The 17,068-nt window shown below is 36.1% G+C and overlaps 1 protein-coding gene across 2 annotated transcripts in view; it reads left to right on the top strand.

Annotated features, from left to right (window-relative positions):
- AGL (amylo-alpha-1,6-glucosidase and 4-alpha-glucanotransferase) overlaps positions 1 to 14,316 on the top strand; it is a 35,603-nt gene extending 21,287 nt beyond the window's left edge. For both annotated transcript variants that reach the window (XM_071565141.1, XM_071565140.1), the window contains exons 23-34: positions 486 to 619; positions 1,751 to 1,926; positions 3,641 to 3,743; positions 4,927 to 5,152; positions 5,605 to 5,716; positions 6,086 to 6,221; positions 7,440 to 7,552; positions 8,276 to 8,487; positions 8,967 to 9,064; positions 9,572 to 9,659; positions 9,749 to 9,882; positions 11,199 to 14,316. In XM_071565141.1, the coding sequence (XP_071421242.1) occupies positions 486 to 619; positions 1,751 to 1,926; positions 3,641 to 3,743; positions 4,927 to 5,152; positions 5,605 to 5,716; positions 6,086 to 6,221; positions 7,440 to 7,552; positions 8,276 to 8,487; positions 8,967 to 9,064; positions 9,572 to 9,659; positions 9,749 to 9,882; positions 11,199 to 11,316 (1,650 nt within the window). In that variant the 3' untranslated portion in view covers positions 11,317 to 14,316. The remainder of the gene's footprint in view (positions 1 to 485; positions 620 to 1,750; positions 1,927 to 3,640; positions 3,744 to 4,926; positions 5,153 to 5,604; positions 5,717 to 6,085; positions 6,222 to 7,439; positions 7,553 to 8,275; positions 8,488 to 8,966; positions 9,065 to 9,571; positions 9,660 to 9,748; positions 9,883 to 11,198) is intronic.
- The last annotated feature ends 2,752 nt before the right edge of the window (positions 14,317 to 17,068 follow it).

Here is a 17,068-nt window from a genome sequence, read left to right as displayed (position 1 = left end):
TCCTGAGTCCTAGACCAAGATCTGTAGTCGTATTCACTGTGGTTGTACATAACTTAGCCTTCTGATAACTTTTCTATTCCTGGTCTCAAGCTTCATCTTTTCAGTCCTGTCTTTCTAAGCAGTGAGAAACCTCCTTCTCATGCTCGAGTTATAGTGATGTTTTTTGAGTTGTGGTTTTTGTTTGCTACTCAATTTTAATAACAGCTTTGTGATAGTTCTTTTTTTCCCTACAAAACTAGCAAAATACAGTCTCCTTCTATACTTCATCTTTTGTCCCATTTATATGTGATAATACAGATGCAGTTTTTCCCTACTGCTTTTCTTAGACTTCATCTCTCTTGGCTGAACTTCTGGAGCAGGAGGGTACAGCATAACTTGGGTGTGATACATGTACAAAACCTGGGACAAAATACTGTATGGATAATGAAAGCACTGGGTTTTGAACCCTGTTGTTACCAAGTTCTAATTATATTTATTTTCAATAGGTTGGTAAATGGTTGAAGGCCATGTTTGTGTACCTGAAGAGAATTCCACGTTACCTCATCCCATGTTACTTTGATGCCATATTAGTGGGTGCATACACAACACTTCTGGATGTGGGATGGCATCAGATGTCTAGGTATGCTTAGCATAGCAGAGCTATAGAGGTATCTGTACATATTTGCACCTTCTGAGTTTTATCTGCTAGACAATGTAATTTGAATATTTTTACACTCTTCCAATGTAAAAAAAGTAAAATTAGTAGTGAATATCAAATCCATCTTCTAACAGTGGTGATTTGGAAGATTGAGAGTTCAGATGCCTATACAGGGTATGAATTTATAATTGCTGTTGACATTGTGCAGTAGGAGACGGAAACCTTAAGCCAGCATTTCTTTGCCAGGCTTTGGAAGCTGTTTTTGCTATAACTTTAGTACCACTGCAATGATTCCTTAAAGTCCAGGTGAATAAGAAAATACCAGATTGTATTTGATGCTGATGCTTTGTTCAACATTTCTTCTCTTAAACAGCTAAATATTCTTCATTATCTGAGCACTTCATTTACTTTGTGAAGTAACGGTTCAATCTTCAGTGTCTGCTTCTTTGTTTCTTGCAAAGGGAAGGGAGATTTATTTAACAGAGGTTTTATCCTAACTGTAAACACACTGAACAAGTCAGTATTGTTTTGAAGAAATTCAGATATTAAAATGGGAATAGAATTTGGTATGGCTGTGAAATTGTGGAACATAGTATATTCTGTGAAAATACTTGAAGATTAACTAGTCAGGAATGCAGATTGCCTAAAATAATGCAGTGTGGTAACAAATTTTTTGATTTACAATTTTTATATATATGAATATAGGTAAAAATGTGACTTTGAAAAAGACTGACTAGGTTTGGCAGGCTTTTCTCAATAGTCAAATATTGTTATGATATTTTTTAAGTCTGAGATCTGTGTATAGGCATCAACTAAAGCAAAACAATTTCCCTTTTTAAACCCTCGTTGTAGAATATTTGTCATAAAGACCCCCATTGACATTAATAAATTTTAAGTCCAACATTGGCCATGCATTCTAGGGTAATGAGTGATCTACAAATTAAATATTATGTAAAAATAATTTAATGCAAAAATACTAGTATTAATTCATTGTTAGTTTTTTTATATTTATTATGCATAATACTTAGTATAGCTTTCTGTAAATGAAAAAAATAACATTTTATAGACTGATGATGTTGAATGTAAAAGTAATTTAATTATGTTGAATTACAGCTTTGTGCAGAATGGATCAACGTTTGTTAAACACCTTTCCTTGGGTTCAATCCAGATGTGTGGAATAGGAAAATATTCTTGTCTGCCAGATCTGTCTCCTTCCTTGCATGATGTTCCCTGTAGGCTGAATGAGATTACAAATGAGAAAGAGCAGTGTTGTGTTTCCTTGGCAGCTGGTAAGTGAAAACAGCATGAAAAAAATAGCCAAACTGTTTGTAGTGACTGTATTAAAATTTTCCCTGTTGTGTTTGGGATCCATATGTCAGCAATCACATATAAAATATAGGTAGCAATTTCACTCACTTTTGCTTTGTGTTTAAGGTAAAGGCTTGCCTGTATGAAAAGTACTGGAGTTTTGTCTGGCACTGCTTCCTGGGGACAACCACTTTGCTGCTGCTCAGGGGGGTTGGGATGGAGAGCTTTATTTATAAATGCTTTATTTAGAGACACTTCTAGCTGTGTTTGCTACCATATATACAGATCCACAAATACATTGGTTTTCTTTGGAGAAGACTTGCTTGAGTTGATTATACTTATCATAATGGGTTTTAGTTTATCTTTTCTAAATGTGAATTTAAGAACTTAATTGTAATGGAGTAATAAAAATGAATTTATTGTTTACAAGTTCTTGGAAAAAGAAAGAACCATTAGCAAGCCAGAAGAACTCCTGATCTGAAACTGTCTCCCAAATGAAAGAGCATAAAATCAGTCAGCAAATAGTGTTTATACCTCTAAATGTTCTGCCAGCATCTGGCAGTCTTCCTATGGGCACTTTCCTATGTCCAAAGTATTATCTTCTGTGGCTTAGAATGAATTTATTTTTGTTCTGAGTTGGCCCATTCCGTTTCTGAAGCCATGGAAACTTTTAAACATCCACAGATACAGTGGCATCTCTCTCACTGGAGCGTTTTTCTTCTTTTTGCCATCTGTCTTTAATGCAGTTCTATTGCTTTTAGTTTCTGGACTTGAGTAACATTCCATTTGCCTGCTCTAATGTTACCTAGAAGCAGAAGCACAGTGTTCTCTTAAACTGGTCATAAAGATTAATTATACTACAGGGTTTGGTTTTAAATATTCCTTTAAATATTCCTTTCACGGGTAGTTGTGCCTAAGATTTTTAACTCATACATGGATTGTCATTCTGAAGTGCTGCTGCTGTGTACTATAACATTGCAGAGGTGTGGAGGCCATATTGGAGTGTTAGCAAATACTTTTAAAAAGGGGTAGAAGTTAAGAAGTTCTTCTGTCAAGTGTGCACAAGAGACTGCTGATTTGAAACTCTGAGACATCATGAAAGTTAATAAACTGAAGAAAAGACAAGTATGGACCTTACTGTTGTAATTATTATGCCTTGTCAGTTGTAATCATTCCTAAAGCTATATGTTATAATGTCTGCAGTAAAAGGTAGTTCTATAAGCTGCTGAAGAAGAACAGGATGTCTTTCATGGTAACTGAGGACAGTCATATCCCCTTTATGCTACTGAGATGGCACAGCTGTCATAAATAAACTCTTTCCAACAAAGTGCTATAATTTTGCCATAGTTCTGACTTTTTGTTAGTTTTCCTTCTGCTTCTTTTAATTAAGGGATGGCACTTAGTTAAGTTACTAACTGATTTAGTGAAAATTTAAATGTTAGATATGAGAAATGCTGTTGTGTGATCTTGAAATTCTGGGAGATAATGTTCTAGAATAAGGTTTATTCCATTCTATCAAGAACTTGGTCTAGAAGTTTGTTTACTTAAAATACCTCAATCTAGGAAAAAATTATAAATGAAAATATATTTTCTATTTCTGGTATTTTCTGTGTTTTCTACTTTTTGTGTGTGTATGTGTGCTTGGAGCTTTCTGCCATGTCAATGAATAAGATGAAAAATGACATTTCTTTTCAGGTTTACCTCACTTTTCTTCTGGAATTTTCCGTTCTTGGGGAAGGGATACTTTTATTGCACTAAGAGGTCTAATGTTAGTTACTGGGCGCTATCTAGAAGCAAGGTAAGAACTGACATAGCCTTAGTTCTTATTGGCTTTGTTGGCAGAAAAAAACAATGCTATCAAAACCTGAGGACACAAGCTGTTAGAAACAGTTGATGTGCAGCATAAAACCTTAATGGCACTAGATATGTTTGGGAGCTCTCTCTAAGTGGAATTGAAAATACTACTAGAATGATTCTCTTCTTCTTTCTTAGCATTGATGGAAAGCTGATGTTCTGTATAGATTAAGGTAGTTTTAACCCCTACAACACTACTGTTTGTTCTTAAAGTGATTGTTTCACATGTACTTGCATCATTGTTACTGAGCAGTAATTTCAGAATTACTTACATAAAAATTTGAAGTAGCAAGAGAATACTATTTTAATAAGTAGGACGTGATTGTAGGTCTGTCATGTTTTTTTTGTAACTGCTAGTATTTTTCTATTAATACTAGAAATCAGCTAATAGTGGACAAATAAGACACACGTAATCCAGATGGAATTGATATTTTGATTAATTTTAATTTGAGTAGAGCTTGACACATGATAGAAACAGAAACATCAGTTGTTTTAAATTAGCATATATTTATGCTGTTGCATTATTAGCTTTCTCATGCAGTGAGATTTGCAGTCTACTAGTATGTTTATTTTGCCTTTTAAAGCTAGTTGGAATCCATGTTTTCTGCAAGGTATGCGCAACGGTTCTCAAGTGAAACTTCTCATGACCTCAGTTGCTGTCACCTCTCTGTATTTTAATAGGACATTCCCATCTACTCCTGCCCTCCGTCCCCATTCCACCCCACCCATCAGAATGGATACCAGGGTAATCATAAACAATATCAATAAAAACCCTTCCCTGTGACCTCAGTGGGATTTGGATTAAGAGTCTATATCACGTACCTGTAAAAAACGCAATCTATCTTTTTCACATGAATAGATGTATGTTTTGTGCCAACTGATTTAAATGTACTCATGTTGAGGAATTTGTAGGAAATGGGTGACTTCTTATTGCAAATGAAGTTCATGCTAAATGAACTAATTTGTAGCTTTCAACAGAAAACTTTTGGCATCTGTCTTTAAAATACTCTTTGTCTTATTGACCTACCTTGCTATCAAGGTAATTCTGTGTGCTTTGTACTTAATATTTGCTTTCAAGGCCATTATTGGACCAGCTTAGTAAAGACAGTTGTTTTCCTTTGTTCTAGAAACATCATTTTAGCATTTGCTGGGACTTTAAGACATGGTCTCATTCCCAATCTGCTTGGTGGGGGAACACATGCCAGATACAACTGTCGCGATGCTGTGTGGTGGTGGCTTCAGTGTATCCAGGACTACTGTAAAATCGTTCCAAATGGATTAGACATTCTCAGGTGTCCTGTTTCTAGGATGTACCCAAGAGATGACTCTTCTCCTCAGCCTGCAGGCACTGTGGTAAAGATGATTTTTAATATAAGTATTTAAAACAACTGTGATTTTTTTTAATGAAATGATGTTATTTTTTTATTAGTTACAAGATTCTGTTCCTATCTGTTGTTTATGATGAAGTTTGATTATAGCACAGGAATTCTGTATTTTAAACAGTTCTTGCTACATCTGTATCAGCAACTAGACACATGCAGGGGGTTGTGAAAGGAGAAAAAGAATTCCATCAGCTTCTAATTTTTTTTGTTGATTTTTGTCTTGGAAAAAAACTGTTTCTATGAAAAATTGAATACAATGGATTGCCTTTGCCAAGGGTGCTACTTGAAAATGTCTGATGTTTTCTTTTGAAATATCATAAACTAGAGGCTTAAGAATTGCTACTGTTTGTACATTGGATAGAGCCTTTCTACTTGTTTTTCCTCTTACCTTTCACATATCATCCAAACATGCAACAAATCTAGGATCAGCCACTATATGAAGTAATACAGGAAGCAATGCAAAGACATATGGAAGGCATAAATTTCCGAGAAAGGAATGCTGGTCCACAGATCGATCAGAACATGAGAGATGAAGGTAACATACACAGAACACTTGCTGTGCAGTTCAGAAGTTGATCGTTTTATTTTGCATTTAGTTTCCTCTAGATACTGAGCATATTTTTGAGAAACTATTTATGCTTACTGTAATTAAAATGATATTACTTTAAATACACTTAGTATTTTAAAAGTGCCTAATTATTTGTTTATTATTGGCAATTGTTTATATATTATGGTACAAGTGATCTTTAAAATTTCACTGAAAGTGCAGTTGTCCTCAGGATCCTGTCTCACATTTCTTTTTTGAAGGCTTTTTGTTTATTTAGGAGGTTTGGGTTGTCAGGGGCAGTTGAGGTTTTCCTTTGTCTAAAAGATGGACTTCACACCTGATACTCTTGCTTGGCAGGTTTTAATGTAACTGCAGGTGTTGACCGTGAAACTGGCTTTGTCTTTGGAGGGAACCGCTTCAATTGTGGCACTTGGATGGATAAAATGGGAGAGAGTGAGAGAGCTCGCAATAAAGGGATTCCAGCTACTCCAAGGTATCAAATCTAGGCTTTAGGGAGGGGATTCTTTAATTATGTTTTAACTGAAATTCTTCTGCAGAGCTACTGTGCCTTCTGTTAATATGTCCAAGAGGTGATCTCTCAAATGTTCTAAATGTTTCTGCCTACTAAAATGTTAATGAATTTTTTTTTCTTTGTGCTGAAGTGAAAAAGTATGTTCTTGGCAAGTGAAGCCCTCAGCTTCTGTCATGGTCTTAGCTCCATGCTGAGAACTGACCTTTGAAGTCAAGTAGTAAAATACAATTTAGAAAAAACTATTTACTTGTAATACGAGCCAAGTAGTAAAATATAATTTAGAAAAAACTATTTACTTGCAATACAAGCAGTACTTCCTTAGTTAGACTTCTTATAGGAGATATATATTGATAACTGTGTTATTTGAACAATTCTTAGTTTGAATTAAAAAATATCTTCAACATCTGCATTTTTGAAGTTGAGATTAAGCATTTCAAAAATAAGCTCTATTATGTGCTAGCAAACTGCTGCAGGCATAATTGCTTGAATTTAGTAAAGCATCAGTTTCAAATCAATTGCCATCCATGGGTGAGAACTGAAGGAAAACGTTATCTTGCTTGACAAGTCAGGCATTTTAATTGGGAACTAAGAGAGGTTGAGGTATTTCCCCAAAAGAGGCTAAATCAGTGATGCTAGAGGAAAAAGTTACATTAAGTAGATAGTAAAGCTGAGTATGATACAATATAAAATGTATACATATGTTGATTATCTGATTACCTGAAGAAAGAAGTAAGTGCAAGAAGTGCATGTAGTGCTTACTTTAATGCTTCACTTTTGACTTGAGTAATCTATTGTGACCAAATTACTACTTAAGTTACAGAAGTGCATGTGCAGATGAGAAGCTCTGTATCAAACACAGTTTTAACATCAGAAGACAAAGCTGTTTAGGGCTGATCCATTTTTCATGTTCTTAATCACTGGTATAGAAGTGTCTTCATTCTCTGCTAATTAGCTGGGTATGGTGATATGACTTTAAATAAGGCTGTTGTGCAGTAAAAGGTGTCTATTAGCCAGTTTACAATCGAGTTTGTTCCCTGACTGAGAAATAGGGGAACAGTAGGTAAATAAGGGGAAAAAAGTATCTAAGATACTTACAAATGTATTTTTTTTCTGTTACTCATTGAACTTTAATGGCCTTCTTAAAGTAATTATTGGGCTTTTTTATCCCTACTATTTTAGAGATGGCTCTGCTGTGGAAATTGTTGGACTGTGCAAGTCGGCTGTTCACTGGTTGCTGGATTTATCTGGGAAAAACATATTTCCATTCCGTGGAGTCACTGTAAAAAGACATGGTAAAAACAGGCACATCTTAAAATTGTATTATTGGAGTATAAAAATAACTAAAACAGTGAAACTGTGACCATATAATCTCTGGAATGATTATCAAACTACCCAAGAAGGTTTAGGAGTAAAACGGGAAAAACTTGGGAATGTATTTTGTATGATTAAAGCTTTTTTGTTACTATAAAAATTTATTAAAAGTTGATATTGTCTTCTCAATATTTCAAATAGCTTATTTTGTAGATTACAAAGAAATTTTGGAATCCAAATGCCTTTTCTCAAAATGGCTATATGTGATAAGATTAGTGTGTATTATGATGATTGTATCATTTGTTACAAGAATGCAAAGTAAAATGAGTCAGGACACATGTCTTTATTTTTTTTCTGTTTTTCTCCCCAATATTCACAACACAGAAAACCCCTTCCTGGGAATATTTACATAAATATCATTGGAAGTTGCCTATATTTTAGAGAGAATAGTCTTTTAATTACAAAATTTAAGTGTACCCAGCCCTAGTGAATATATGTCCTGTAAAGACTGTGGTGCTAAACTCCCTAGAAGTTTCAGTGAGTTCTATGAACTGTAGAATTGGTGTAAACATGGGGAATCACCAGCTGGAGAGAGATGATCCTAAGTCTACTCCTGTTAAGTGCTGGGAATTTGGGGAGCATGTTACTTGTGTTGCCACTGTGGCTGTTTTCAGAAAATGAAAGCTGTATGTATTATCTTGCAGGAAAGGAGGAGATTGTCACATATGATGAGTGGAACAGGAAAATTCAAGAGCACTTTGAAAGGCTGTTCTTTGTATCTGAGAATCCAGCAGATCCCAATGAAAAACATCCAAATCTTGTTCACAAACGTGGAATTTATAAGGATAGCTATGGAGCTTCAAGTCCATGGTGCGATTACCAACTCAGGCCAAATTTTACAATAGCAATGGTTGTGGTAAGTGAGGGGGAGTGGGAGGAGGATGACTTTCCACTTAGTTGTCTATATTATTGAACTAAGGTCCATCTGTATGACACTATATCAGGAACATTGCTTAGAATAATTTCTTAAAAGGTTTTTTTTCCCCCATACTGTTAGTATTGATCCATCTTGAACTATCTCCCAAAAATACGCATGACAGGACTTGCCAATTTGCAGTGTTCACTGTATTCAGAATGTCTTTCAGGGTAGGTCTTGGAGGGCACTTTTCTTACCAAAGCTTCTATTGGGTTTGTAAAGAGCTTCAGTAATAATACCTGACAAATGGATTTAAAATAAAATTAAAATTGGAAAAAGCACTGGATAGCTTCTGTCTTCTTGCTTATTCTGACTTGCAGGTTCCAGAATTTGATTCAGTACTATAAAACTAAGGCTTTTTGTTGTCTTCTGTGTTTGTATAGACAGTCTTATTCATTAAATCTGTATTATTTTGTTAGGCCCCAGAGTTGTTCACACCTGAGAAAGCTTGGAAAGCTCTGCAGATAGCAGAGGAAAAGCTACTTGGTCCATTAGGCATGAAAACGTTAGACCCAGAGTAAGTACAGTAGAGATAAGAGTAAGTATTAATTAAAACAGAACAGTGGGAATTATTTTAGGTGGGGAGGAGAGCAGGGGGGAGACAGTGTGTAAAGTCCTCATACCTGTGAAAATAAGGCTGTAGGAGTACTTCCAGAACAATTGTTTTTCTGTTCTAAAAGTCCATGCAATTAATTTTGGTTTTATGTGGACAATGACCAAGTGGTTTTGGATGCCACACAGTGAGCAAGTCAAATTTGGTATCATAAAAGATGTTGAATTTTTATCTTGGGACATACTTATATATGATATAACGTAGAAGTTTGAGTAGAAGCATAAGGGCAAAATTAGGAATTTAACTCCTTCCAAGACATTAGCCATTTTTCTACTAGTTTAAGCCATGTCATGTAAAATACAGAATGTGGAAGAGCCCTCCCTTTGGTTAATTTCTGTTTCTGTTTTCCTTTTCTGTGTATCACTTTTGTAAAGGGCTTTGTTTACATAATGCATTTTTTCTTTCTTGCAGTGATATGGTGTACTGTGGAGTATATGATAATGCTCTTGACAATGACAACTACAATGTAGCCAAAGGTTTTAATTATCACCAAGGACCTGTAAGAGCCAGTTCCTTCAATTCTAGAAAAAGTGTTGTCACCATTTCAAACCAACTGCTTTAATAATTCTCTTTTCATTCCTTGTTTAGGAATGGCTGTGGCCAATTGGATATTTTCTTCGTGCCAAATTGTACTTCTCTAAGTTGATTGGTCCAGAAATATATGCAAAAACTGTAGTTATGATTAAGAATGTTCTTTCTCGCCACTATGTTCATCTTGAAAGGTAAGTTATTTAACTAAGAGTCAAAATATTCGTTCTACCTAGTGTATCTACTGTCCAATTTCATGTAAAAGTATGGATCTACAATATAAACAGATATTGCAGATCTGAAGTCAGGCTTCGAATACAGGAGAGATCTAGTGCCTTTTATAGATTGCAGGATTACTAATACCCATGTGCAGAGTGGATAAAATAAATCTTACGTAAAAATTAAGATCTAATTTCAGAAAAAAATGTTGGTGAGTTATTTTTTTCTAAAAAATAAAAATATTTCAAAACAACCTTTAAAACATATTAGTTAAAGGGCTGGTAGTGACAGATTAAAATTGCAGCAGGTAAGATGATGCAAAAGATTGTTAAGCTTTCTTGTGGTATAAGTGAGGAAACTAAGATTCTGAAACTATCATAACCATGCTATTGTAAGAAGACAGAGGAACTTTCATTCTGAGTTCTCCCTCAAACCAAACCACCAAATCCAAATGCTATTTTCCCCCTTTTGCTGTCTGTTATGTTTTTAATTGTTAAAGATTTCAAACAACTTAAAACAAACTAAACATCTTGCCCTTGATATCTCTTCCATGTAATCTGTTCTGCAGCACATCAAACATGCACTTACTTGTATCCAAAAGAGTAATTCAGTAGGACTGGTCATGACAGGAGGGTTTGTCATGATGAAGAAGAGGGATTTGTTAAACAGCATTTTGCCTTACATAGTGTCTTGTCCAAGTCTCTTGTTTGGTAGTATCACAGCTTACAGTTTGGTAATGTTTTTTGTTTTCTTCTGTCTTATTAAAGTAGTGTACTTTTATTCTGTTGTGGTAGAGCAGCAGGCTGTACTTACAAGTATTTCTCTAAGGATGTGGGTTTGTAGGGGTTTTCCATTCCTATGGAGGCAAAAAAAAAGGCTTAATAGTTAGTCATGCTGCCTTCCAGGTGTTATCACTTTATAGTACCGTAATCAGTCTCAAAGTGTAGGTTGAATACCATTCAGTTGTCTCAAAGGTCATTTGTATTCTTCCAAATGCAAAACTACCCAACTGAGAAACAGGAGCAACACCAGTAGTGTAAGTTCAGTTATTTTAGTAGCAGAGTCTGATGTGAAGAGACACCTCCACTACGATTTCTAGCTGCAGGAGAAAAAAAGATTAATTAGACTTTAATTATTAAAGGACATACTGTGCCTGTAGGAGAGCATACCTTTATTTGTGCTTTTCAGTTTTTCTACTGAGTTAATATTTTAAAAAGTTTTTAAATTAAATGTTCTTTTAATTTCAATGTATAATCTAACAACAATACTCACTTGTGTTTTCTTTTATTAGATCATCCTGGAAAGGGCTTCCAGAACTAACCAATGAAAATGGACAGTACTGTCCTTTTAGCTGTGAAACTCAGGCCTGGTCGATTGGTGTTATCCTTGAAATCCTTTATGACTTGTAAAAGTTTATTTTGGTTGATTTGGTGAAACTTCTGTGGTCTTATTATTGGGCATAAATGAACACTTGGCTTACACTGCAAGGGTAATCAACTGTTCTGCACAATCACTTAAGCTGTGTCCTGACTTTCAAAGATGCTGAATGCCAGGAGCTCCTGTGCTCTATAACTGTATAGAGCTTAGGTTTTTTGAAATTCAAGCCATGACAATAAAATAAAACTGCAGTGCACACTTGATGCAGAAACTTTTAGTAAGGAGCAATTTTAATATGCACAAACTTAATTTTAAGTAGCTTTGGTTTTTTAGCCTTTTCAAATCAAAATCTTAATGTAACAAGGTGAAGTAGCTCTTTCCTGAGCTAAAAATGGGTAGCACAGCTCTTATGTTTTTTTTTCTTTGTCTCTTAAAGAGTAAATGGATGTTTTGCAAATGCATGCTTAAAGAGAAGTAGACTAACTTTCTGAGTTTGGTATGCTTTGTGCTCTAGAGCCATTCATTAATGAAGGCATAGTACATTGTCTCTCCATCAAACTGTACTATGGGGATTTTTTTTGTATGTGTTCAATTGAACACTTCACTAAGTAACCACAGAAATAAAACATATCAATACTGTAATAAACCAACCTGTAAAGTTATATATAAAATTTTGATGACTTTACTTTAAGACTTATTTCAAGCAATAATAAGGTAATACTCAATGAATCTTTAGATTTACTTAAATACTGCCAGCCATGTAGCAAATCTGCTTCATTTTTTCATTTAAATCTGGTTTTCACTGTGGGTAATACACAAGAAATGTGCCTAAAATGCACAGCCTGTGTGTTAGGGGAGGCCAAAGATAAGTCAGTGTGCTTGTCTGCTTAATTAAATTAATTTATTGAAGAGATATGGTCACCTCAGCCCTTCATTCTTGGGAAGATGCTAGCTCTGTTGAAGCAGGTGGAAATGCTTAACATCCATGGGAAAATGCATTGGCCTACCATCAGAGAGGAGGATACAGGGTTTCTGGGCCTTTTGAAATTACACCAATAACAATGAAGCTTTGCTACCTCTGTGTAGTGCCCTTTGGGATCAAATCCAGTGAATATTATGCAAACTACATTCTTTTCATATTTGGATGCCTGCATGCCCTTTTCAAGTTCAGTTCAGTGTTCCCAAACTGAAGGGTGTTAACAGGTGTTGTAGTTGGTAATTCTCAACTCTATTCATACAAGTTTTCCATCTTAGTGCAATGAACAGGCAGAGAGTGAGGTTGACAACACTCCCCACATCATAGAGCAGGAAAGCAAAAGCACTATTGTGTTTCTTAATGTTAAACAACATATGCTGAAAAAAAGTAAATACAGGATGTAATTATAATGCACTAAAACACGTAGAGCGAGATTTTATCATATCTGTATTTTAATGTTTCTGTGTCTTGACTGAAGTACAGTGCACATGTGCCATCTTGTTCAGGCAGACGTATTACAGATACATGTGTGGGCAGGTTAACAGAGAGATGAGTTGTAAGAAGTGACTGTATTCACACTGTTTATTTGAAAGGTTAGTAAGTATTTGAACTGCCTTGCTGAAGTGTTCAGTCCTTAGAAGATATGAATAGGGAAGGTCTATATTATACCTGAACTTCTGAGCTGCTGCCGTACAAGGGTTGGGAAATTATTTTCTCGACATAACGCATAAGAAATGTCATTTGATCAAAAATGTTACTGAAATGTCAGCTACAGTTTATTTTTCTAATGTGCAAGAGGCATATAAAGTATTTTTCATACTGCACTGAATTTTCCAAAATGCTTGAAATTATATTAATGTTTCTGTTCTACTGAGTCACTATCATTTCATTGTTCTTCTAGATACTTGTATCTTGTTTCAAGGTAATGTTTTATAGCTCCTTTGGCTTAGAAAGCAGGAATGAGATGGCAGAAAAATTTGTTCTTCATGTAAACATTTTAAGATTGAAAGTGCAGCTTAAGAGCTATGACTATTGAAAAAGATTTTCACCAGGTATCCAAATTATATACATTGGCAATAACACTCTTTAAGTGTTGGAAAAAAAAACATGAGAAAATTTTCACCAAAACTTTCCTGTGTTATGTACAGATTTCTTTACACTGTTTTTCAAACTGCACTGCTGATAGAGACTGCATATTTGTCACTGCTAGAGTTTTGTTTTTCTAATTTAATAGTAAAATTTTAAAGATAAATCACCACTGTGTACACAAAAATACATAAGTTACAGAGCTTCTAAACATGCCCATTTATAATGTTGCTTCTGCACTGATTAGTTGAGCATAGTTTTAGTGACAAATATTTTAAATAGGGAAAAATATGTATTGGTTGACTTTGCTGTTAAGTAGCAACAAAAGTAAGATTTAAGGTTATTAACTTTTGGGAAGGGGGTGATTTATTGGTTTGGGGGTTTTCCTTTTTTTTCCCCTTTTTTTTTTTCCTCAAAGAGCTACTCAACACTATGTCAAGCCAGACAGTTGAAAAATGAAGAGGGAAGAAAACAATGTTATATCTAACATGTAACATGAGCTCTTATTCATCTAGATAAAGTCATTATCCCCTAAAAATAGCTGACTTATCTTGACTGATCCTGGGATGTATTTTCATTTATTAGCATCATTTATATTTTGCATTCAAAAGCTTCTAGTAATGCAAAGTTATAACTGATAAAATATCTTCTAGAAATAAACTAAAGAACTTTGTAAGAACTGTACATCCACTGTGTTCCAGTTGGTGTTTCCTGATCTGTATCGTCATGTAGGTTTTTTCCCTCCCAGTTCAAATAATTTAAACTGTTACCAGTGTTCACACAGTTAATAGCTCTTGATTTTTCAATGATTGAGAATTCAAGTAAACTAATGTATCATTCTCACACTGCATGTTGTAATGTAAAATGGAAACATGTTTTACATGTATGTCTATCACAGCAACAACTGATTGTAGAAGATGTCATTATTCATTTCTGAAATGCACAAAATAAAATTCTTTACTTCAGTTAACCTTTTTGTGTGGTTTGGAAAAATAAGTAAAACTTTAGAGCTGATGTTGCTTGATCACTTGTAGCAATTTTACATACATGAAAGAGATCGTTAACTGCTCAGGTCAAATATTAATAATGAGTGCTAACAACACTTGTCAGCTTATTAAAAGATGGCATGCACTGGAGCCCTATATGCCGATCCTGGGGTTGGTGTCGATGTCACCTTTCTCAGCTGGGTTTTGAATGGGTTTAGGCTAGAAGATGTCTGCATGTCTTTTCTTATAATTGATTATATAAATTTAAGTCATGGTGTTGTAATCAGTCCTGATTAACTGACTTACAGCTGCCCAAGTGATACACAGCAATTAATTTTCACTGCAAAATTCCTATCACTATAGAGAAAGCAATATTCTCACTTTTCAGCTCTGCCTCACAGTGACCGGTGTACTGAATGTGGTTTGCAACTGCCCTGTTTCACTGCATTCTTTATAAAAATAGGATTTTTATAATCCTGTATTCAAGCATTTTCTTTAAGAAAGGAGTTTGTTGTTCTATTACATACTGCTTTTAAGAGGTTTTTGAATAAATTATTGAAAGATGATTAAGGAAATGTAGAAATGACTAGTCGCTGAGTGGCCGGAGGGAGCGGGTGAGGTCAGAGCCGCCCGCTCAGCTCTCGCGGCGCCTCAAGCAGCTCAGTCGAGGAAAGATGGATGAATGCCTTGTGAGGGGAGGTGGGACCTCGAGAGGCAGAGACCATCAGTCTCATCACCTGAGGCAGGGCGGGACCAGCGGGCTGGAATGCGTGTCCCGTGGGGCCGCTTCCCCGCGGGCTGCCGGCCCAGGACCGGGCGGGACAGCGCCCGTGGGCTCCGAGCGCGGGGCTGGGCGGGATCGGGCACTCCGCTCACCCCGAGCCCGCTCCGCTCGGGAGCGCAGGTGGAACCTGCCCGAGCGCCAGAAAACTTCTTTTCAAATGAGTCTGGAAACGGTACGAGGGAAAATATATTTGCCTACGAGCACTTGTGGTGTTGTGCAAACCTGGGAGCTCGTACACCTGTCGTTTTAGCACAGTGGTGTGAGGGAGAGCTCAGCGCCCAGACACGTTCGCGGTCCGTGAGGTTTGCCCATGCACTTGGTATTCCACAGAAGGTGCTACCTAAATTAAAGCAGAGGCTTCCTAGCTCTGAATTTTGTGTCCAAGTGTAGCTGGCCCAGTGGAGCAATGGCCATTTTAAATGGGAAATGTTGCTTTCAGAGCATGAGGATCTGAAAAATGCACAACTTCTCTGTTACTTGTATTAGTAATTACTCTTTCTTACCGTGAGATCCAGAAGCACTCTCCTTTGTTCATGTGTGTGCCACAACAGTATCTCAGATACATTCAGAGACACTATTTTTCATATAGCCCATTTTTCCAGTGAGAATGAAAGTTGGCCATGAAAGAAGAGGGTTATGCTGCAGCCTGAGAAGGGCCTGAATGACCAGGGCTCCAAACACTAATGGAGGTAAGTTTCTTGTATTAAATTTTCTAACAGACATGGAGTTCTCTATTTCTGAGTTCTAAGTCTGTCATTGGCAAATAAACTGCATTTAAATTTGTGTAGTGATGAGAAGTATGAGGGTGTCTTCTAGTCAGGTCTAAAGGAAGAAAGATACTTGCAGTAACACAAGTCACAGACTTTTAACTACAAACATTTTTAAAGTATGATACATTAGAATGGGATTAAGTGATTGTAGTTGAAGTCTTTTTTAAAGGTGAATTTCAGAGTCACAATCACATCTAAAAATTCAGAAAAGCTAAAAGAAAAATTTGTTTCTTTCAAGTGACCTCTCAAGGGAAAGGTTTCTGCTAAACAATCTGTTCTTTTGTGGATACATTCAAGAGCTGTTATTTAAAGTTCTTTGTAATTGCTCTTATGGCCATTGTCTATAAGGGTCCTACATGCAGCCTAGACATGGGGAGGGGTACCTGTTCTAACAATATGAAAGAAAAAATGGGTTCTAAATGAAGGAAAGGCTCACAGCAGCTTGTGTAACACCCTGAAAAGCAGCAAACTAATGAAGTAACACTGTCTTAGAAAGATCAAGAGCAGCTATTGAAGGGCAATAGTAGGGTAAGTATTGTCAAGATGTGTATATAGTATTATGCCTAAGGAGAGCTGGGGATAGGATTTTGAAATAAGTTAGTATGTAAATCTTGTGGATGTGAATGATTGATTTAAGTATCAGGGATGACGGGTTATAAGGGATCTTACTTGAACGTTTGGCAACCCGGAGACTCGCACGGTGGGCTGGCTGGAGGTAAAACATCTCGACAGAAAACTGGGGCTGATAGATCGGGTAAGAATAGGGCAACCTTTTATCACAGCTGAAAAGGTAACATTTCCAGCTTCCTGGCAGAGGGTGGCGCCAGTTCGGCTCTCGGTGCTCCCCGCGGGATCTGCCTTTCTGTACAGCTTTTCTGTACAGCCACACTCGCTTTGCTGTCTTTAGATGGATCAAGTCTCCATTGCCGCAGGTCAAAAACATCATAATATTTTTTCAATCTTTATAAAATATTTCAGTAATATATTCTATATTCCCCTATAGAGGAAGGTGGAAGGAATATGTCTTTGATAGTTTGATGGTTTAAAGGGATAACTGGAAATAATGAGTAGATTTCAGTACTAAAAGGTTCAGTAGTCTGTTTCTGTTTTATTGCAAAGTGCAAAAGTTTATTTATCTCCTAAAGAACAGGGAATGCTAGGATATGAAACCAGGTGTATCTT

The sequence above is a fragment of the Pithys albifrons genome, chromosome 10 (genome assembly GCF_047495875.1).
Source record: "Pithys albifrons albifrons isolate INPA30051 chromosome 10, PitAlb_v1, whole genome shotgun sequence".
Taxonomy (NCBI): Eukaryota; Metazoa; Chordata; class Aves; order Passeriformes; family Thamnophilidae; genus Pithys; species Pithys albifrons.
This window is presented reverse-complemented; position numbering and strand designations above follow the sequence as displayed.